Here is a 22047-nt window from a genome sequence, read left to right as displayed (position 1 = left end):
ACAGGGAGCTATATTCAATATCCTATAATAAATCATAATGGAAAAGAATATGAAAAAAGAACATGTATGTATTTGTATAACTGAATCACTTTGCTGTATACCAGAAACTAACAGAACATTTGTAAATCGACTATACTTCAAGTTTAAAAAATTTTTTTCTTAATTTGAAGAGTACTTGTCTATCCAGCTAACTTGCCCTCTCTCTTTTCTAACCTTAAAAAAAAAAAAAAAAACAGTCTTAGAATCAGAAGCTTTATGTAGCAAAAAATACCAGAATGAAGGTTTGGTAACTTTCATTTTAGATTGCAGTCAAAAGGCAATTAGAGGGACTTCCCTGGTGGCAAAGTGGTTAAGAATCTACCTGCCAATGCAGGAGACAAGCATTCGAGCCCCAGTCTGGGAAGATCCCATATGCCTCGGAGCACCTAAGCCCGTGCACCACAGCTACTGAGCCTGCGCTCTAGAGCCCTGGAGCCACAACTTCTGAAGGCCATGCACCTAGAGCCAATGCTCCGCAACAAGAGAAGCCACCGCAATGAGAAGCCCATGCACTGCAACGAAGAGTAGCCCCCGCTCTCCGCAGCTAGAAAAAGACCGCGCACAGCAACAGAGACCCAAAGCAGCCAAAAATAAATAAATAAATAATTTTTTAAAAAAAGGCAATCATATGAATAATTTCCCATCCTGGAAATGTTAAAACCTCTCATTTGGGTCTTGTTTTTTTTTAATGTTTCTGGAGTTTTACTTCCCGTTACTGCCGGTCATCTCAAGAGACCCTTCAACCTAGTCAAGTAGATTGTGGTATTGACCTTCCTACTCAATGCAGGGAAGGAGACAGAACCAGACTCCAACATACTAGTAGTTTCAGTCTCCCAGTCCAGGGTCTTAAACAGTTTTTAAACTTGTCATAGTGAACATTGGTTCTTTAAGTGGTGTATGTGTAAAGAGGTAATAGAAAAGGCTGACTATATATCATAAAGTAAATATATTAACTCAAAAGCAAAATAAATAATCTGTATAAGATAACAGAGAAAGAACTCATTTAAATGGCCGTCAGGTTGTATAGTCTTAATTCTGATTTTTATTAAAGTGCTGTAAATACAGCAGTTAATTGCAGATTTTTCTCTGCAGATACCTTGTTTTCCCTCGACACATGTTTTTCATGTTTTAACGTTTCTGAAATTTGCATTTAGCTTACAATACATGTGTACATTTAACATGGCAGTGTTCCTGCAGCCTCCTTACCCCGCCCAAAAAACTTTAAAATTGTGTTTTACAATTAATTTTGTTTTTGAATCTTGGCAGTATGACAGTAATAATGTTTCTGGATGAATTTTGAGAGCAAAGTTTGTTTTAAAAGTGCTTCAGAAATGCTTTAGGGGCTTCCCTGGTGGCGTAGTGGTTGGGAGTCCACCTGCCGATGCAGGGGACACGGGTTCGTGCCCCGGTCCGGGAGGATCCCACATGCCGCGGAGCGGCTGGGCCCGTGAGCCATGGCCGCTGAGCCTGCACGTCTGGAGCCTGTGCTCCGCAACGGAAGAGGCCACAGCAGTGAGAGGCCCGCATACGGCAAAAAAAAAAAAAAAAAAAAAAAATGCTGGGCTTCCCTGGTGGCGCAGTGGTTGAGAGTCTGCCTGCGGATGCTGGGGACACAGGTTCGTGCCTCGGGCTGGGAAGATCCCACATGCCGCGGAGTGGCTGGGCCCGTGAGCCGCCGTGAGCCGTGGCCGCTGGCCCTGCGCATCCGAAGCCTGTGCTTTGCGGCGGGAGAGGCCACAGCGGTGAGAGGCCCGCGTACCGCAAAAAAAAAAAAAAAAAAAAAAAAAAAAAGCTTTAGAGCAGTATTTTCCAAAGTAGTTTCTTCATAATACCATGTATACCATATATGTTATACCATAGAGCCAGTTCCAGTGTTCCTAAAAAGGGGAGCAGGGATTCTCAATGGTCAAATAAGTTTGGAAAACACATCTAACCTTTAGAGCCTCATTATGGACAAAAAACCCATTAAGCTCTGAGAAAGCCTGTGGTTTAAATAAATTAAAACTCTTTAAATGTCTTTTAACCAAGTATTTTCCAAACTCTTCTGACCCCAAAATCCTTTTTTGTTAATACCTGCTAGCACTCCATTTTAGGAAATGCTGCTAGGTTGAGTCATTAATAAAAGTATTAGAATGAAACATTTTTGTCAGGTTGCTTTAAATACTTGCCTTTTGCAAATTGAAAAGATTACTAACATTTCTATGCATCTGTTTACCTAGTTGTCACAAGAACCTTTCCAAAAGCAGGTTTGACTAGACTAGATTGTCAGCTTAGTCAGACATGATCTTTAACTGCTTTCAATAGTACAGCAACCTCGAACTGCCCAGGTAGTATTAGCCCTTGGTTCATCTCACAAATCTGTACATTGGTCCAGTTGCTGGGCTTCAGCATGATATATGTGAGCAGAAGAAATCCTTATGTAACATGTCGTAGGCTGCCAGCTCTGGCACTACAGTTTTATTCTGTAATTCACTGTACCTTTTTTTTTTTTCTTTTTTTTTTTGCGGTACACGGGCCTCTCACTGTTGTGGCCTCCCCCGCTGCGGAGCACAGGCTCCGGACGCGCAGGCTCAGCGGCCATGGCTCACGGTCCCAGCCGCTCCACGGCATATGGGATCTTCCCAGACCAGGGCACGAACCCGTGTCCCCTGCATCGGCAGGCAGACTCTCAACCACTGCGCCACCAGGGAAGCCCCACTGTACCATTTTTTTAAAAACAATTTTATTATCAGTTTAAATATATTGGTAAATTATCAGTATTGCTGGGTCTTCTTGTTTTGTGATCCTCTATTTATTGTAGCCTGTTTATAGTAAATCTCTGGGGGAACCATCAAGCTGGGATAAATCCATCTCTTCCCTGTCTTCTGCCAGGGAAAGGAGGCAGTTAGGTGCTTCTTGCAAGTAGAGATGAACACTATTGTCCTCATAGTAAGAGATACCTTCTCCTCCAAGTAATGGAAATTAAAAATATTAACCAGACATGTTCTTTGACATTCATTGAGCATTTATTAAATTCCCTCTTTGTACCACATAACTCTGCTAATTACCAGGTTTAAAAAGTGAGAAGCAACAGTCATTGCTACCCCCAAAGAGTTGACTCTAATTGGTCAGACAATGGTTGTGGAAATGGTAAATATTCACAATGCAGTGTGTTTAGTGTTATAAGTAGACATAGATTCTGGGGACACCTAGCTCAGATATTGAACTTTAGTGAAGGAAGTAAAAAGTCTGACCCTGGAGGATAAATAGCCTTTGGTTATGCAGTCAAGGGGATAAAGGACATCACCGACAGAGAGCACAGCTTGTGTAAAAGGCATGGGTTATGAAAAGTAAGAAATTTGGAGATGCGGGTAGCTTGGTTTTGTATAGCATATCTATGGTAGCAAGACGGGAGGGTGAGACCTGAAATGAAGGTCAGTGATTCGTGGCGATAATTGCTGTGTTAGGCAGAGAGTTTCATCACCCTACATTAGCTTTTAATTAGAGTTTGTTAACTAAATGAATTAACTCTTTGAACCCTGAAGGACGTAATATCTGAAGAATAGAGAAATTTAAAAAAATCAACTTTTTAAAAAATAAATTTATTTATTTATGTATTTACTTATTTATTTTTGGCTGCGTTGGGCCTTCGTTGCTGCACGCGGGACTTCTCTAGTTGCGGCGATCGGGGGCTACTCTTCATTGTGGTGCACGGGTTTCTCATTGCAGTGGCTTCTCTTGTTGTGGAGCACGGGCTCTAGGCCCGCGGGCTTCAGTAGTTGTGGCATGTGGGCTCTAGAGCGCAGGCTTAGTAGTTGTGGTGCATGGGCTTGACTGCTCCGCAGCATGTGGTATCTCCCCGGACCAGAGCTCGAACCCGTGTCCCCTGCATTGGCAGGTGGATTCTTAACCACTGCGCCACCAGGGAAGTCCCCAAAACCATCAACTTTTAAACTATGAATATAATTTTTTTCTGTAAAAGAAAGAGAAGCTCTGTACAAGTACTGCTTTTGAGAGGTTTTGTCTCTTGAAATCTTCCGAAGAAGGAGGAAGTAAGAAGCAATGATAAGAAACTGTCTACAGGACTTCCTTGCTGGCACAGTGGTTAAGAATCCGCCTGCTAATGCCGGGGACGCGGGTTTGAGCGCTGGTTCGGGGAGATCCCACATACCGTGGAGCAACTAAGCCAGTGCGCCACAACTACTGAGCCTGCACTCTAGAGCCTGCAAGCCACAGCTACTGAGCCTGCATGTTGCAACTACTGAAGCCCGTGAGCCTAGAACCCGTGCTCTGCAACAAGAGAAGCCACCACAGTGAGAAGCCCATGCACCGCAACGAAGAGCAGCCCCTGCTCGCCGCAACCAGAGAAAGCCCGTGTGCGGCAATGAAGACCCAAAGCAGCCAAAAATAAATAAATAAATAAATAAATTAAAAGCCTTTAAAAAAAAAAAAAAAAGAAGCTATCTACAAAGTGACTGATGTAATGTTATATAAAGATGTTTGGAGGTGGAGGAGGAAACAACCACCGAAAAAACAAAACCATAATTTTAAATACTGAACTGGGAACTTCAGACTTGAGTTCTAGCCAACAGCTCTGATACTTAATAGCAGAGAGTTGTAGAAGCAATTTCACTTGTCTGAGGTCTTGGTTTTCTCGCTCATAAAATGGGGTATTGAATGGCATATTCCAAGCTGTTATTATACAGAACTTTAGAGTTTTGTGAGGTATGGATAGGAGTTATAGGTTGGGGACAGGAGATTTAGGACTAAGGGCTAAATTTTAAACTGGGTACTAGTTGTGCTTAGGGTTTTTTTCTTTTTTTTTGCTGTACGCGGGCCTCTCCCTGCTGTGGCCTCTCCCGTTGTGGAGCACAGGCTCCGGACGCGCAGGCTCAGCGGCCATGGCTCACGGGCCTAGTTGCTCCACGGCATGTGGGATCCTTCCGGACCGGGGCACGAACCCGTGTCCCCTGCATCGGCAGGCGGACTCTCAACCACTGCGCCACCAGGGAAGCCCCACTAGTTGTGCTTAGGTTTTGATGCTAGCATATAGAGGGGAAAGTGCGTCTCCCCCTCACCCCCACCGTGACCCTCAATTGTATTTCCATATACTCCAATGACCTTGGTTCATTGTTGCTATAGCATTGGACGTTAGGACACTTTTCAAAGCAATTTTATCTGTGATTCTCCCTTGCAGTTGTGATTCATTATGGATAGGAATGACTTTCTCCAGGGGAATGAATATTGTCGTAAACCACCAAAATTATTTTCTTTCCCAGAAGTTATTATATTTAAGAATAAAATATATGTTTAGACATGAGAGGTATGAAGGTTTATATTTTTATACAATTATTTTATCCATCTTATTTGTTTGTTTTAACCAGTTACCCATGGGTGTATTGTTTCCACAATAAAACTTTTTCTACCAGATGGTATGGAAGCCCGGCTCCGCTCAGAGTGAGTATAATATAGAGCTATGAACTTTTTGTATTCATTACATTGGTTAATAATATTCTAGATGATAGTATACTGTTTATACTTCAGGATTATTCTAATAATGTTAGAAAATTGATATAGTACTTTTGGAATATAATATACTACAGTATAATTGCTTTTCACATTAGTTACAATTCTAGTAAATAGTAATGTGTAAGGAGGCACAGTTATTTTGTTTCCAAAATTAACTTTATAACTTATATTTGCTGGAAATTTAGGTTTTTAGAATATTTGGACTATGTAAGTTATTGATGAGTGATAATTGTATTCATTTTGATCTGCATTTCATATATGACTTCTTAAACTATGGTTGCCTCTGAAGTTAATGCCAGTGTCATAATCTTAAAGGACTTTAAGGATATTGACACAGTTAGTAGTCTATATTGGTGGGAGGTTTTGGAGGGATTTTCCAATTCTGTAGTTTTTTCTTTTTTTAAAGAAGCAGTGGAAAGGTCACTTAGAGGAGGACAAACTTGAGAGGGAAAAATTGCTCATAAAATGCAAATGTTAAAATGTAAGCATAAATACATTTTGATCTTGTACTTTTCACAGAGTATTATTATGAAGTGTTAGAGGGAGCTAAACAGTCTTTAAACTTAAGCATTTTTTATTTTGAATAAATAAATATGAATATTGGATATGGTAGAGGCTTGTTTCTACACCCAGCATAATATTTTCTGTCCTACAAAAGCAGAAACAAATATCTGAGGGTGGGAGGTTGAGAGCAGCAGTAAGTTGAAGGTGAAGTAGAGTAGTGAGTAGGAAAGAGAAGGAAAAAGGAAGCAGAGAGAGATCCTCTTATTACTATGGTAGTGCTTTCATTAGAATTATTGTATATTATGCTTCAGTTGGAGTTTGTTTTTTTTTAAACCTTTCAGGATATCTGAATAAGACAGAAAATTTAAAACATTTTAAATTTAAAATGTTAATCTGTTCCCTATTCTAAATTATAGCTTAATTATTAAAAATATATTTAATTTTGGGAACATTAATGTGACTTAGCTTTTAATATGAGTTAGTCAAGAGTTAAGGTTTTAAAAATAAGAGTAACTATTAATCAACTAATAACAAATGGCTTCTTAAAGACCTGGATGTTTGTATTTGATAATGAGATTTTTCTTTCATGGATTCAAAAGCTTTGAGCAGCTGCATAAAGGGTCATGTCTGTTCTCAGCTTCCATCCAATAGGGCATATGAATTTTTTCAAAGTCTACATCAGTGAATTGTGTTCCTATCCCTCTTGTTTCCCCAGTGCTTTTCATCTTTGTCCCTTTTTCCTTCTCTTTGTTTGGTTTTTCTTATGTGGTTAAATGTTAGCATCATTTAAAATTTTGCTGCCAGTTTCATTGTGTGTAATCTGGTTGACTTTTTGGAGAAGATGAATTTTGAACAGGCAATCCTGGAGCTGGAGGAAGATCAGAACGGTCTTTAGAGGTAGATAGTCTGGTTCAAAGCCCAACTCCACCTGTTCTGTGACTTGATCAGGCCTCCCTTTTCTCATTTGAAAAATGAAGTTAATAATAGTACCTATTGACAGGAATTTTATGAGGAGGATTAAGCAAGACTGTACACTTAAAGAGTTTAGTGTAGTACCTGGTGCATAATGAGCACACGATGAATACTGTTTCTCTTCTTGTAATCTAATATTTTCTAGCAATCAAGATGCTTTTAAGTATGCCAGAATGCTTAGAGTTCAAGGTACATTGTATACATACCACTTAATATTTTTAAGGTCTTCAGTAGGTATACCGTTCTCAAAAAGCTGATTCTTTTTTCTTCCTTGATTTTTATTTTTATTGCACAAATAATTTTCAAATAATAAGAAACAGAGAAAAATTGCCTATAATCCCACCACCCTAACACTAAATAAGTTTTCCTTCTACAGTTCCTTGTTGCATATGAACTTTTTTCCATAATTCAAACAAAATACACCTGTATCCACAATAGTTTTTGTAAAGTACAAATATATATCACTTATGGAATGTTTTGCTAGATTTTTAGCCTTTTGTTTATGAACCAGATTTTCATGAGAACGGAAAGTTTTGTACTTGGGTCACTAAGAAAACTGGTTTAAAAAAAACAAAAACAAAACCTCCTGGGACTTCCCTGGTGGTCCAGTGGTTAAGATTCCATGCTCCCAGTGTAGGGGGCCCAGGTTCAATCCCTGGTCAGGGAACTAAGATCCCATATATTGCAGCTAAGCCCACGTGCTGCAACTAGAGAAGCTCGTGCGCCGCAACAAAGAGCCCAGGCACTGTGATGAAGGCTCAGCACAGCCAAAATAAAAAACAAAAACCTCCATTAATACCATTTGCTTCTATTTAGACTTTCTCAAGTTCATTTCCCTGTATGTGCATATCTACAGAGAAAAGGTATATACCCAAAATGGCTATATCTGGGTGCTGGCATTGGGTAGTTTTTATTTATTTCCTCATGCTTTACTTCACACATTTTCCCTAGTCAATATGTATTATTTGTATAAAATCAAGAAAAAGAAACATATTTAAAACGTCTATTCCACTTTTATGGGGCAGAGGAAAAAAAACTAAAGCTGTATGTAATTTTTTAAACCTTCATTAGGCACCAGATTTGTTAGGGCCTTGTATAGGTTCTGGGGATGCAGAGGTGAATTGTTCAAAGTGCTGAGAACACAGATGTGAAATCAAAGGAGTAGTAGAGCAGGGGATTATATGGTCTCAGTGGGAGTCTGTACAGGATATCATGGGAGCTCAGAAGGGAAGTGGGGGCTAATACTTAATATTCCATTTTATTCAGCATCTTAGTGTATTTGTGACTAATTGAATTGAAATATTCTTAGGATGTTTGCAGTTACTACAATGGAATCAGAATTGTCATCCCTATTTTTAAGTCCTGCAAGATCAGTTTGTCAGCAACTTACACGTGATTAACCTGTTGAATCTAGGAACTTTACCTAATCAACCATCAAGCAGACCATTACCAGATTGGCCTCTAGGATATGGAGTGAGGAGCAACTGGTAGGGGCTATGGGTGGCAGTCTTGCTCTGTGCTCCGTCTACTCACCCTCCCAACCCACATTACAGTATCTTACAGTGCTTGTAAGACAGGAACCCTGGCTTCCTTAGCGGCTCTGTTCTCATGGGAGCGGTAGTAGTGATCAAGTGCTACTATGTCTAGGTACTTTTTTAAGCTCTTTACTTATATTCACACATTTAATACTCACAGTAACCCTATGTGGTTAGTTTTATGATTATCCCCATTTTATGGATGAGGAAACTGAGACCTATAGTGGTTAGATAACTTGCCCAAGATTATATACCTGGTAAGTAGAGCCGAAATTTGGACCCAGTCAGTATAGCTTCTGAGCCTGCATGCTTAACTGCTACACTGTACTGCCTCTTATGTACTTTATAAGGCCCAAAAGGCAATTAATACCAATTAATACTGTGTTACTGTTTAGTTTTAAAGTGATATACTGAGTTAGATTCATAACTACATGTAAGCTTTCAGTGTGTGAGGTGGCTGGGTAGAGAAGAGTAGTACTAATGTTTTGGTTAGCTGAAGTTGTTCTCCACTAGAATGTATTTTCAAATTATAGCCTTCTTTACAGTAGAACTTTGCTTTTTAAGGCTTTCTGTATAGAAGTATTTAATTTTAAGAGAACTTAATTTACACATTCTAAAATTTTAAATGGATAATTTAAGGAGCGTTTCTTTTCTGTTTAGAAGTTCTTATAACCAAGGAATTCACCATAACCCTCATTAATAGTAGATCCAGCAAGGGCATTTAATACATTTTGGATTTTGAATTTGTGTTTAGAAATACATTAATGTGTAAAAGTTTTGTGTATTTATTACCTTGTTTTCTAACAATTCTATATGTTTATGAAGGATTAAAAAATAATTCACATTCTTTTAATTATATGAAAACAAGTGTGTCAACTTTGGGGTTTAAGATATTCTTGTACTGTCATACTCTATTTCCTCTGTTGTCAGGAAATTAGATAAAAATTCTAAATTTTACTTTTCAGTGTCATCCATGCTCCATTACCAAGTCCTGTTGACAAAGTAAGTTGCTGATGATTCTTTTTTCCAAACTGATTCAGCTATATTGCTTTTGAAAATGTTTGTTTGTTCATTTTTAATATGCTTTGCCTAGAAACTTATTTCTCTTTTGTAACAAAAATACAAGAATGCATATAGCTGTATAGTTATTCTAGTCTGATCTTCAAAAACTGGAGAATTTAGGATGGATGTTTCTTAGGACAAAGCCTTTGTTATCTCAAGTCAGTGGCTGACTCTAGACTAGAAGCATTTGTTTTGCGCCTAGCCATAGGTAAGAAGTGTTAGTTACTACTTTTTATTCTATAATACATTTCTGTCTAGAAATATTTATTAAAGCTTTGCACCCAGATAATTTACTCAAAATATACCTACACATGGAAATAACACAGAAATATGGGCGTACAGCAATTCCTCTTTAATTGTTCTTGAAGATCAGTTTTAACTTGATTTGGACAGAAACTTTGCAGTAATTACTTGTTAGAAAATATTTTTCTTTTGTTCAGAAATAATGGTGTATTAAACTGTAGATATCATTGCTAAGTAGCAAAAAAAAAAAAGCTCTTGTATCTTTTGGCATTAAAGTGTATGTTGAGTTTTCTTAGTAAAGTAACTAAACTATTGGGGAAAACATTTTACTTTTTTTTCCTTCCATTTGGATAAAGAATGAAAGCCTACCTGAAACTGAAGTTCTCTGTTAGATTCCTTTTTTAGAAGTAAAAGTGGTTAAACATCAACTTCAGCAATACCAAGAGTCATTTCAGAAGTAAATAATGGCCTTGCTGATTTAGGACTAACTTTTAAAAATAATAATGCCACCTCTCTGTCTTCTACTTAGCATCTTAGTAAAAATAGACTTTCTGAGCTTAATAAGGAATGATGCTGTTAACATCACTAATAAGTTAACATATAAGGCTTGGGCAGTGTTGAGAATATGGATAAATGAATGATACAGCAACCTGTTAGTGCCTTTTTTTAAAAAATAATTCTGTGGTTCTATATTCCACACCCAGCAGAATCCCTTTATAGAAGTTATTTCTTCCAATACTCTTTGAGTTCTAAGCGTTTTGGCTGTGACTTTAATGTTTAAACACTATTATTTCCCATCTTTTTCTTCTTAAAACCTACCTACAGTTTAAAGGAAAAAAAGACCTTTTTTCATTGCCTCTGGCCATTGGACAAAATATTGTATTTCGTGTCCTGCTTCTCCCCACGCGCCCACATACAAATACCATTTTGAAAATGGCTACTTCTAAACAAATTGTGACTTGTTGACATATTGAAGAACTATTTGACAATGAATTTTAAAGGGGAAAATGTAGATCTGTTGATTTAGCAGGTATTATTTCTGGGTAAAGAAAAGGCTGTATTGCTTTTGTGCCGTAAGTTTGTGATTTGGTTTATCAAGGAATGTTTTCATGGGTAGCACTTGTTGCACCATCCTGCTTGTAAATCCCAAACTGATCAGCATAATACAATACCATTTATACATTCTAGACATGGAGCAGAAATATTTTGAAAACTAAAGGAAATTGTTCATTTAAAAAATAATTTTTATTTTGCATATTTCAGTAAATAGGCATTGCAAGGACTTGATTTGGCTTTAATATCTTCTGCAAATATTTTGTGTGACTGTCAATGGTGTGTCATTTTGTTTCTAGGTTGCTGCTAACACTCCAAGTATGTACTCTCAGGAACTATTCCAGCTTTCTCAGTATCTTCAGGTAAAATAAATCTTGAGAATTCTTAGTCTTTAAAAGCAGAACTTAGATTTGATTTTGCTAGTTCACAAATATAGGCTAAAGAAATACTGGCTGGATACAAGTACAAAAGAAATATCTTTTTAAAGTACAAAAAAAAATAAAAACAGGTCTTATAAAAAAAGGATTTTAAAAATCCGATTGTTAAGTCTAGAGAAGATAAGGTTCTGTACAAGAGAAGTTTTTTTCTTCACATATGAGGAAGTTCCACAGTTGTTCTTTATCCAAAGGTGACTTTTAAATAAAATTAAATCCAGAGAGATTTTGGTTGTTATTAATAGCTATAATAGCAAATAATATGAACTATTAAAATATTAACTATTAATAGCAAATAATTATGTAACACTTACTATATGCCAGACTCTAGCAGACTTTAGCACTTTACCTATATTAATTCATTTATTATACAATAAATGAATTAATTATACAAAATTCCTGTAAGGTACATATTTTATTCCCATTTTTATAGATGGAGTAACTGAGGGACACGGAAGTTTAAATAGCTTGCACAATATCACACACCGAGTTCTGTGGTTGAGCTGGGATTTGAACCCAGACAAGTCAGACCTCAGAGTCTCTCTTTTTTTTTTTTGCTGTATGTGGGCCTCTCACTGTTGTGGCCTCTCCCGTTGCAGAGCACAGGCTCCGGACGCACAGGCTCAACGGCCATGGCTCACAGGCCCAGCCACTCCGCGGCATGTGGGATCTTCCTGGACCGGGGCACGAACCCGTGTCCCCTGCATCGACAGGCGGACTCTCAACCACTGTGCCACTGGGGAAGCCCCAGAGTCTCTATCTTAACTACTGTTCTGTGCTGCTCAATCTGTAGAAAGATCTCTTGGTAGGGCAGATGCTTAGAATGGGCTCCTGAAGAAGTTAATGCCATATTTAAAGAGCCGTACAGATCTCTAAAAAGAAAACAAGTGGTGGTTCTTTCTTTTTTTTTTTTTTTTTTTTTCTGAGTTTGGTAGATTTAGACCGGATTATGGTTCTTATTATTCTAGTGAGGGAGCATGATTAAGGAAAACCCTGAATCAGGAGTTTAGAGATTTGAGGTTTTTATCTTGGCTCCTACTCAATGAGTTCTGTGACCTTGGGTGAGTCAGTTTTACATATGTAGGTCTTCAGTTGCCTTTTGTTTAAAATGATAGGACCAAACCAGTGATCCTGTGTCCCTACATTCTTTTATAGGTCAATCACTAAGAGCAGTTGTACCTCAGTTAGGAATGTACACATCTGTGAAAATTATCAACGCATTAATCAGATCTTACCTTCTACTGGGCATAATGTAATGGTGGATTGAAAAGTGGTTTTACACACTTGCAGTTTAGTAGGTAGACTCTAGCCAGAACTCCCTGGATTTGACCTTTGGCTTTAACTTCTGACCTGTTGCGAAAGTTGTTTGTACCTCATTTTCCTCATCTATGATATGTGTATAATAATAGCACTCACCTCACAGAATTGCAAAGAATAAATGAATTAATGCAGGGAATTCCCTGGCAGTCCAGTGGTTAGCATTCGGTGATTTCACTGCCGAGGGCCCGGGTTTGATCCCTGCTTGGGGAACTGAGATCCCACAAGCTGCAAGGGACTTCCCTGGTGGTCCAGTGGTTAAGACTCCGAGCTCCCAATGCAGGAGGCCCAGGTTCGATCCCTGGTCAGGGAACTAGATCCCACATGCCGCAACGAAGATCCTGTGTGCCACAACTAAGACCCAGCGCAGTCAAATAAATAAATATTCAAAACAAAACAAACAAAAAAAAGAATTAATACATGTAAAGCACTTAGAACAGTGCCTGGCACATAGAACGTATGCTGTAAATGTTAGTAGTTGTTTACCATTCAGTAGGAAGTCACATTAATTGACCTAGATCTCTCTCATTTTTTAAAAAATTTATTTTATTTATTTATTTTTGGCTGCATTGGGTCTTCATTGCTGCGTGCAGGCTTTCTTTGGTTGCGGTGAGCGGGGGCTGCTCTTCATTGTGGTGTGCGGGCTTCTCATTGTGGTGGCTTCTCTTGTTGCGGAGCATGGGCTCTAGGCGCACGGGCTTCAGTAGTTGTGGCGCGCAGGCTCAAGTAGTTGTGGCGCGTGGACTCAGTCGTTGTGGAACACGGGCTTAGTTGATCCGCGGCATGTGGGATCTTCCCGGACCAGGGCTTGAACCCGTGTCCCCTGCAATGGCAGGCGGATTCTCAACCACTGTGCCACCAGGGAAGCCCAATCTCTCTTATTTTTAGAGGTAGAAGAAAACTTTCAGACTAATCTGATCTAAGCTTCACTTTTCATATGAGAAATATGGTAAAATGATTTCCCAGGGCTATGTACTACAGTTACTAGTCATCGTGGACTGTGAATCTAATGTTCTGACTCACGCCAGTACTCTTTCCAACTTTCTTGTCAGTTCTTTGAATATTCAAAATGGCATAATCTTTCACTGTTCTTTTTCTAATTCTTTGAGGGGAAATTATACTGGATTGTCTTTTCTGTATACGTCTTTTTGAATTGCTGAAGTTCTAATATAAGTTGTAAACCTTTTGAATAAAAACTGAAATAGATGCATTTCATGCCTTAGAACTAAAAGCCCATTCCTGGAAGTGTTAGATTTCTGTTAGGATGTGGTTCATGGAGTTATGAAACTCTAAATGGAATTGAGTAAAATAGGAGAAATTACACCATCTAGTGGAAGTAGTGGTTGTTTGGTGGTTTTGTTTTTAAGTAAAACTTTTTGCAGCATTAGTGTAACTTCCTGGATATTAGGAATGTTTTAGAAGTTTAAAATAAACTTGGCACCTAGTCCCTTTTAAGTGTAAGCTGTGTTTTAATGTGTGTTCTGAGGTGGAATGACTTTTATTAGATTCCTTAATCTGTACTTTTAGAGTTGTATTAAAAAGCAGTACCTCTGGGGCTTCCCTGGTGGTGCAGTGGTTAAGAATCCGCCTGCCAATGCAGGGGACACGGGTTCGAGCCCTGGTCCAGGAAGATCCCACATGCCATGGAGCAACTAAGCCTGTGCGCCCCAACTACTGAGCCTGTGCTCTAGAGCCCGCGAGCCACAACTACTGAAGCCCGCGAGCCACAACTACTGAAGCCTGTGTGCCTAGAGCCTGTGCTCCACAACAAGAGAAGCCACCACAATGAGAAGCCCGCACACCGTAACGAAGAATGGCAAGCCCGTGCGCAGCAACTAAGACCCAGTGCAGCCAAAAATAATAAATAAATAAAATAAATAAATTTGTTTAAAAAAAAAAAAAAGGCAGTACCTCTGACTCTAATTAGACCAAATTTTCCCTAATCATTATTTATCAAGGATGTGGAGAGCAACAAATGAACGCTTTAAACCTCAGATACTGTGTTTGAAGTATATACTTCTCAGTTGAGGTGGCTCAGAGGTATTATGGTAGTAAATAATGTTCTTCTTTGGATAATGACAGAAATAGAAGAAAGCGAATTTAAAGATGTGCCAAAACCGCAATTGAATGCTGTGTGAGCATTTTCACCTTGACTTGCAGTGATGGAGACCCTCTTAACAGCTATCAAATGTTAACAAGTGACCTGGAGATAAGGCTTTGCTTGCCAGTGTCTTTCTCTATAAAAATATTCCTTTGCAGCTGCCAAATAGTTATATAACTCCTTGACCCCTTAATTACATTGAACTAACGCTTGGTGGACTCTTACTTATATTTGGCATATTCGACTATGGCTAAGTGTTTTACAGTCACAGAGAGAATTAGAACACCTTAAAATGGAGTAGACTGTGAGAATAAAGCAGTCTCTCTCTTTTTTTATATATATATAACACTGTGTTTAAATAACATTTTTAAAAGGAAAAATTAAAAGTTATTTCTTTTGTAGATGTCTGCTGATGTAGCTAAGCCATTAGGAAGTATCTTTGCTGCTAACCAGATTGTTTGGGTTTAGTTTGGAATGAGTTTGTTCTCACCTCGCCCTCTCTCTCTCGCCATATATATATATATATATATATACATACACACACACACACACACACACACACACACACACATCTTTTAAATGTGTATATATAAAATGCAGGGTTAAAGCATTTGTCAGATTTTCTACTCTAGGTTTTTTGGGGGTTTTTTTTTTTTTTTGCGGTACGCGGCCCTCTCACTGTTGTGGCCCCTCCCCTGTTGCGGAGCACAGCCTCCGGATGCGCAGGCTCAGCGGCCATGGCTCATGGGCCCAGCCGCTCCACAGCATGTGGGATCTTCCCGGACCGGGGCACGAACCCATGTCCCCTGCATCGGCAGGCGGACTCTCAACCACTGTGCCACCAGGGAAGCCCTAGGTTTTTGGTTTTTTAAACTCTTGTTAATTACAAGTAAAAAAACAAAAACAGGTGACCTGTTTTCTGTTATAGGGGAAGTTGCAACTAGAGCACCCCTAATAGCACTACTTACAGCTCAACAAATGAGGCTATAATGATGTGGCCTAAATATATTTTACGAAGTAGATTTATCAGATTTGAAAGTAAGATACACTGTGGGATGTAATATGAGAATATTTTCAGAATGTGCTAAAAATTGATTACTCTTCAAAGGTGTCATGCTGAGTTTATTAGAATTTCTTTTGTGATTTATAATATTAGGAGGCCTTACATCGGGAACAGATGTTGGAACAGAAGTTAGCCACGCTTCAGCGGCTACTAGCCATCACCCAAGAGGCTTCAGATACCAGTTGGCAGGTATTCCAGTTGCCTTTATATTCAAGAAGCATTTAAGCACAGTTTAATATCCCTTAGCTGTTGATTAAGCTAAAACTAAAATTTTGTGGCAAGCAAAGGCAAAGTTATTTCCTAATGAACAAATAATGAAAATTTAGCATTTTTCAGTGGATGTTGGTCAACGTTATGATTTTAGATCTTTTCTGGCAGTAGCAACCTTTTTGATATATATTTTTTTATTACTCTGGGATTTTATTGATATTTAATTTTTCTTCAACAGGCTTTAATAGATGAAGATAGACTCTTATCACGGTTAGAGGTTATGGGAAACCAATTACAGGCTTGCTCCAAAGTAAGTATTAATCTCAAGTACATAAAGAAAAATGGATAGTTTTTTTATGTGGCTTCATGTCTTTGACTGTCATTTTGAATACATGCAAAAACTTTTATACATTTTCACCATTCTTTTTAATCTTCTATCATTATGGGAAATTTCAAACATACATGTAAATAGAAAGAACTGTATAGTGAATACCCATGTACAGCTCTCTCTTTTTTCCATCATAGTTGATATTTGTTGCAAAACTGGGTCATTTGTTCTGTATAATTTCCCTCAATCTGGATTGATATTTAAACATTCTTCTGGCTCCTCCTTCCATAACATAAATTTGTAATTTGAGCTACAGATTTAGATCAACTCTGATGTAGGCTCAACTTTTTTTTTCTTTCAACAACACTTCGTGGGTAATATTGTGTACTTTCACCAGGAAGCACCATAGTGTCTAGTTGTCTTTCTTTTTGAGATATTAGCAGTCTTTGATTATCCTTTCCTAGATCCATTCTTTTATTAAGGGTTGCAAAAATGGTGATGTTGTAATTCTATCTTTCCTTCATTTACTAGCTGAGTTACTTCTATAAAGAGAAACTTCCCCGCATAAACCATTTTGTTATCCTGTGATACATTTTCTTTAGGCAAAGCAGGATAAATGATTTTCTCCCTTTATTTACTGGATTTCAAAATAATGCTTTGGTTCCTTTTCATCCACCAAAGAATGACCAATGAAGTATTTTTTTCCCCCAACTTAGATTTAAATATATTTCATGTGTATAAACCTATTTCATTTGTTTTCCTTATTGATTCCCAGTTATCCCACCTTTGGTCTATAGGAACTTCTTCAGGTTGGCACCTGAGTTCTTTTGGTAGAACCCTGGTAGACTTTGATAGCTTCCTGCTGTCATATCAGACAAGATAGTCCATACTCATCTTTTACATTTCCTGCCTTAGATGTGGTATCAGCTTTTTCCTCAGGGTGCTGTTATTCCTTTTATTATTAGTTATTATTTTTAAATGCTTGGCCCCTTTAGAGGTAAGAGATTATTTTTGCCCATAAATGTAAATGTTGTGGCTTTCAGAGAATATGGCAAGTAGAAGAGTTCATTCATTTTGTATACTTGAGAGAAATTTTCAGTTTATTTTGACCTTTTTTTTTCTGTTGGAAGTGTGAATTAATATATTTGTGAAGGCATAATTTATTAATGCAGCTTTTAAATACAGCTTCAATTAATACAGAGTCAACATAATTTGTGTTTGGAGGTACCTTAATATAGAACTCAAAGAGCATCACAATGTGTTGTTTTTTTCAAATGTAAGTACTTAAAAAAATAACTTGGCTATAATTATAAATATTTTTTAATCCTAGAATCAAACAGAAGATAGTTTACGGAAGGAACTTATAGCATTACAAGAGGATAAACACAACTATGAGACGACAGCCAAAGAGTCCCTGAGGCGGGTTCTTCAGGAGAAAATTGAAGTGGTTAGAAAACTTTCAGAAGTTGAGGTATTTAAATTTAACAAATACTAAATAGTACTATGATTTTAAAATTTTAGCCTAAAAGTGCTAGCATTTCAGGACATTTCAAACTTGGGTATTATTATATAGCTAGAAAATTTTTCCTGTCTATCTGGTGGGAAGGAGCAGTATGCTGTTTTCATTGTCAGGAATTCTCAACGTAACCCTGTGAGTTCTGGCGCTTATGGTCTCTAGTCAGTGGTTGAGGAAATAAAAGCCTAACCAGGGAATTTTACTATTTGCACTTTGGTTAGGATTCAGCCTCCACACAATGGACCACGATATGTGCCAGGGAATTGATCTCATTTCACATAGTTTTGTTTTTCTTCCAGTTGAGGATAGTCAGTGTTAGGTAGAGAGCAACACCACTATTCTTACTTTACCCATCCTCCAGTGAGGAAAATTGTGCCTGTTTGGAGGTTCACAGGGGAAATTATCTCTGAGGTCCTTTCTGGGTCTTTTAGGAATAATCAAAATGTGATTCTCATTGCTTTAAAACAACATAATTGATAATATGGGTTATTCTTTTGAACTACTGGAAAATTACCACAGAAGTTACGTGTTACTGGATTTAGTTAAAATGTCCATTGTAAACTAAATAGTAAACATATTTTAAGATAAGGATAGTTTCTATAATAGCCCCATCCCAAAGTGACTGATTCACTGTCATGTCGTTAATATGACATGCAAGGAAAGAAAATTGCTAATTGTCTTCTAATTTTATTAAATTGATTCTGTGCACATTATTAAACTTGCTTTCAAGAATTGATAGGCTTAAAATATTTTCAAGGCTAAAAGTCATAACCAATGGCCTTTAAAAAGTGTAATTATGGGGCTTCCCTGGTGGCGCAGTGGTTGAAAGTCCGCCTGCCGATGCAGGGGACATGGGTTCGTGCCCCGGTCCGGGAAGAGCCCACATGCCGTGGAGCAGCTGGGCCTGTGAGCCATGGCCACTAAGCCTGCACGTCCAGAGCCTGTGCTCCGCAACGGGAGAGGCCACAACAGTGAGAGGCCCGCGTACGGCAAAAAAAAAAAAGTGTAATTATATAAAGTATTGTCCTTTTCTCCCTCCCCCTGTTTTTTGTCTTTCCAAATTCTTGGTATTTTCTGTTTTAGCATGTACATGAAGTAAATTGAAATTCTTATGTTACTTAACTCAGCTTTGTATAAAGTCCAGGGTAGATGCTGATTTTAGAACAGCCCATAGAGTTACACATTTTATAAATTGAATTTAGAATGTGCATTTATGCTAAATCAATTGCCTGTAAATTTGAATTACAGCGAAGTCTGAGTAATACTGAAGATGAATGTACCCACCTGAAAGAAATGAATGAACGGACTCAGGAAGAATTAAGAGAATTAGCCAATAAATATAATGGAGCGGTTAATGAGATTAAAGATTTATCTGATAAATTAAAGGTAGGTATTTCTCAACCTAGAAGTATGTAAATTAATCGTCCCTAATACACTGGATAGCTTAAGAGTTAGTTATTGCTGAATAGTTGTTGATGTAAAATTTGGTAATGGTTTAAATTTATAGTAAAAATCAGGTGCCATTTAGCCCAAACCCCCTTACCACAGATAACTGAAAGTTTGTATAAGCTGACATATTTCCTCTGGATGGAAATAAATAGTACTTCATAATAGGCATTTTTAAATATGTAACAGGAAATAGATGAGAGTCAGCAAAACCCAAGATATTTAGACTTTTGAAAAACTGGAATCTGCTTATCTTTCAGGTGTCCCAAAATCAGGGCCCAGCTATGTTAGTGCTAGTACAAGCCCAGAGGGAACCTTGGAGTGATTCCTTCCAGGGAGGCCATTGGCTTCACTTCAGCTGCATCTCCTTGTAGCTATAGGACATTTAGGATGAGGACAGACCAGACCATAGGTAATGCCAGGTTGGTCCTGTAAAACAGGGGTCCCCAACCTGCGGACCGTGGACCACTAATGGTCTGCGGCCTGTTAGGAACCGGGCGGCACAGCAGGAGATGAGCGGTGGGCGAGCAAGCGAGCAAAACTTCATCTGCCGCCCCCCATCGCTCACATTACCACCTGAACCATCCCTACCCACCCCCCCATCTGTTGAAAAATGGTCTTCCACACAACTGGTCCCTGGTGCCAAAAAGGTTGGGGACTGGGACTTCGCTGGTGGCACAGTGGTTAAGAATCCACCTTCCAATGCAGGGGACGCAGGTTCGATCCCTGGTCAGGGAACTAGATCCCACATGCATGCCACAACTAAGAGTTTGCATGCCACAACTAAGGAGCCCGTGGCCGCAACTAAGGAGCACATGTGCTGCAACTAAGCCCCGGTGCAACCAAAAATAAATAAATTAATAATAAAAATAAATAAATTTTTTTAAATGCTTTTTTAAAAAAAAAGAGATTGGGGACCACTGCTATAAAATGTTAGAACTGAGTTTGTGAAGACGCATCTTTATATAATTCAAACCATGGATTGAGTGGCTAGAAGATACACATTTGTTAGAGAAGACCAGAGCATACCTCCCCTTTGTGTGATTGGTTAACCTATAATAGCTTTAAATATTGGACTTGTTAAAAAGAGGTCATTTAAAAAAGTGCTTGTAATCATCATTCCTTTAGCTAAACGTAATTTTGTTTAAAATTTCAGAATAAGTTACATTTTAGAACTTACAAACTAATTGGAACAATAGTAATTTCAGGGGAAACCGTTATTTCCCTCTTGAAAGATGTGTTTTTCATTTGTACCCCTATAATCTCCGTATGTATTGAGTTTGCTTGCTTGCTACAAGTTTTTCTCTCCTAGGTGATATGGAGGCATGACACAGCGCAATCACTTTTGACATCATTTTGACATTTACAGATATGTTCTATAATATAGAATATTCTCCTTAGAAGTTTATGTGAATAAAAGCAGTCCTGCTTTAGACCTCTTAAATCAAGGTTCGATTTTATTAAAACAGCTGAATTTTCTTTCTCTTTTTCAACAGGTAGCAGAGGGAAAACAAGAGGAAATCCAACAGAAGGGACAAGCTGAGAAAAAAGAATTACAACATAAAATAGATGAAATGGAAGAAAAAGAACAGGAGCTCCAGGCAAAAATAGAAGCTTTGCAAGCTGATAATGACTTCACCAATGAAAGGCTAACAGCTTTACAAGGTAAGTTAAGCTAATCCAGAAATTGATTTGATTTGATTTTTTCTTTTTATCTGTGAAATATCTTTTTCTTGGACTTTTATTTACAGTACGGTTAGAACATCTTCAAGAGAAAACTCTTAAAGAATGCAGCAGCTTAGGTAGGTGTCACCAAATTTCTTATTTAAAGCTGAATTTTTATTATTAAATTTTTGATGTTTACTATCTCACATTGGGTACTTATTTCTTTAAGAAGGATGTTTTACGTATTAGGTGTAAAGTATCTACCCTCTTTCAGAAAATTTCCTTTAAAAATATGCTTGATTGCCACCAGTGGGCACCATTGTTTAGTCCTTGAGATGAATGAAATTTCTGCCTCTGAGATGGTCTGCTTAGAGATATTTAAATAAGAAAAACACATCAACAGCAGGATCCTTTTTCTTTTGAGGTTCACTGGCAGCTTACTAAGCAGTTGTAGATTTTCTCTGAGATGATAGAAAATGGGAAGTTGAACCCTTCTTGTAAAAATAAATTTAAAGTGTTCTATCAGTCTTAATGTAAGTAGGGATACAAAACGCCATGGTTACACTTGAGACCAGTTTTAAATAATACTTTCTTTGATCAGGCAATGATACACTGTCTTAATCCTAGGGACACAAGTTGATGACTTCTTACCTAAAATAAATGGGAGCACAGAAAAAGGTAGTGTAAAAAACTTAAATATTTTTCTTTCATGATATCCTTTTACTATTTAAGCAGGATAGAGAAGTCAGGGTTTTTAGGTTTTAAGTGTTTGGAATGAAAAGCATGCTGCTCATTGACTATTAAATCCCATCTTGTAAAAATCAAGCTTCCCTTTATTTTGTAATTCTTAATTCTGTGATCTATGGTTAGATATCCCTTGTTATATGGAAATTTCAATTATTGAAATAACAAGAAAATGATAATGTTCAACTTTAGTACTGGCTTATATAACATAGTATAGCTTTTTTCCCCCACTATATTTTCAAAGACGATACTACCATTTTCTTCCATCAAATACCACTTCCTGGGGATAATTGGCAGCCATTTTTTA

General features: G+C 37.9%; 1 protein-coding gene across 10 annotated transcripts in view; it reads left to right on the top strand.

Moving 5' to 3' along the window:
* The window catches only part of SLMAP (sarcolemma associated protein), a gene marked incomplete at its 5' end in the record, with an annotated part of 151090 nt that overhangs the window by 77363 nt on the left and 51680 nt on the right, over positions 1 to 22047 (top strand). For 5 of the 10 annotated variants that reach the window (XM_079713811.1, XM_079713808.1, XM_079713810.1 and 2 more), the window contains 10 exons: positions 5403 to 5475; positions 9524 to 9560; positions 11216 to 11278; positions 15925 to 16020; positions 16280 to 16351; positions 17700 to 17840; positions 19134 to 19271; positions 20828 to 20996; positions 21083 to 21133; positions 21624 to 21674. In XM_079713811.1, the coding sequence (XP_079569937.1) occupies positions 5403 to 5475; positions 9524 to 9560; positions 11216 to 11278; positions 15925 to 16020; positions 16280 to 16351; positions 17700 to 17840; positions 19134 to 19271; positions 20828 to 20996; positions 21083 to 21133; positions 21624 to 21674 (891 nt within the window). The remainder of the gene's footprint in view (positions 1 to 5402; positions 5476 to 9523; positions 9561 to 11215; positions 11279 to 15924; positions 16021 to 16279; positions 16352 to 17699; positions 17841 to 19133; positions 19272 to 20827; positions 20997 to 21082; positions 21134 to 21623; positions 21675 to 22047) is intronic. The other 5 variants (XM_079713814.1, XM_079713813.1, XM_079713807.1 and 2 more) reach the window with 3 other exon arrangements.

This window comes from Hyperoodon ampullatus (genome assembly GCF_949752795.1).
Source record: "Hyperoodon ampullatus genome assembly, chromosome: 10".
NCBI lineage: Eukaryota > Metazoa > Chordata > Mammalia > Artiodactyla > Ziphiidae > Hyperoodon > Hyperoodon ampullatus.
This window is presented reverse-complemented; position numbering and strand designations above follow the sequence as displayed.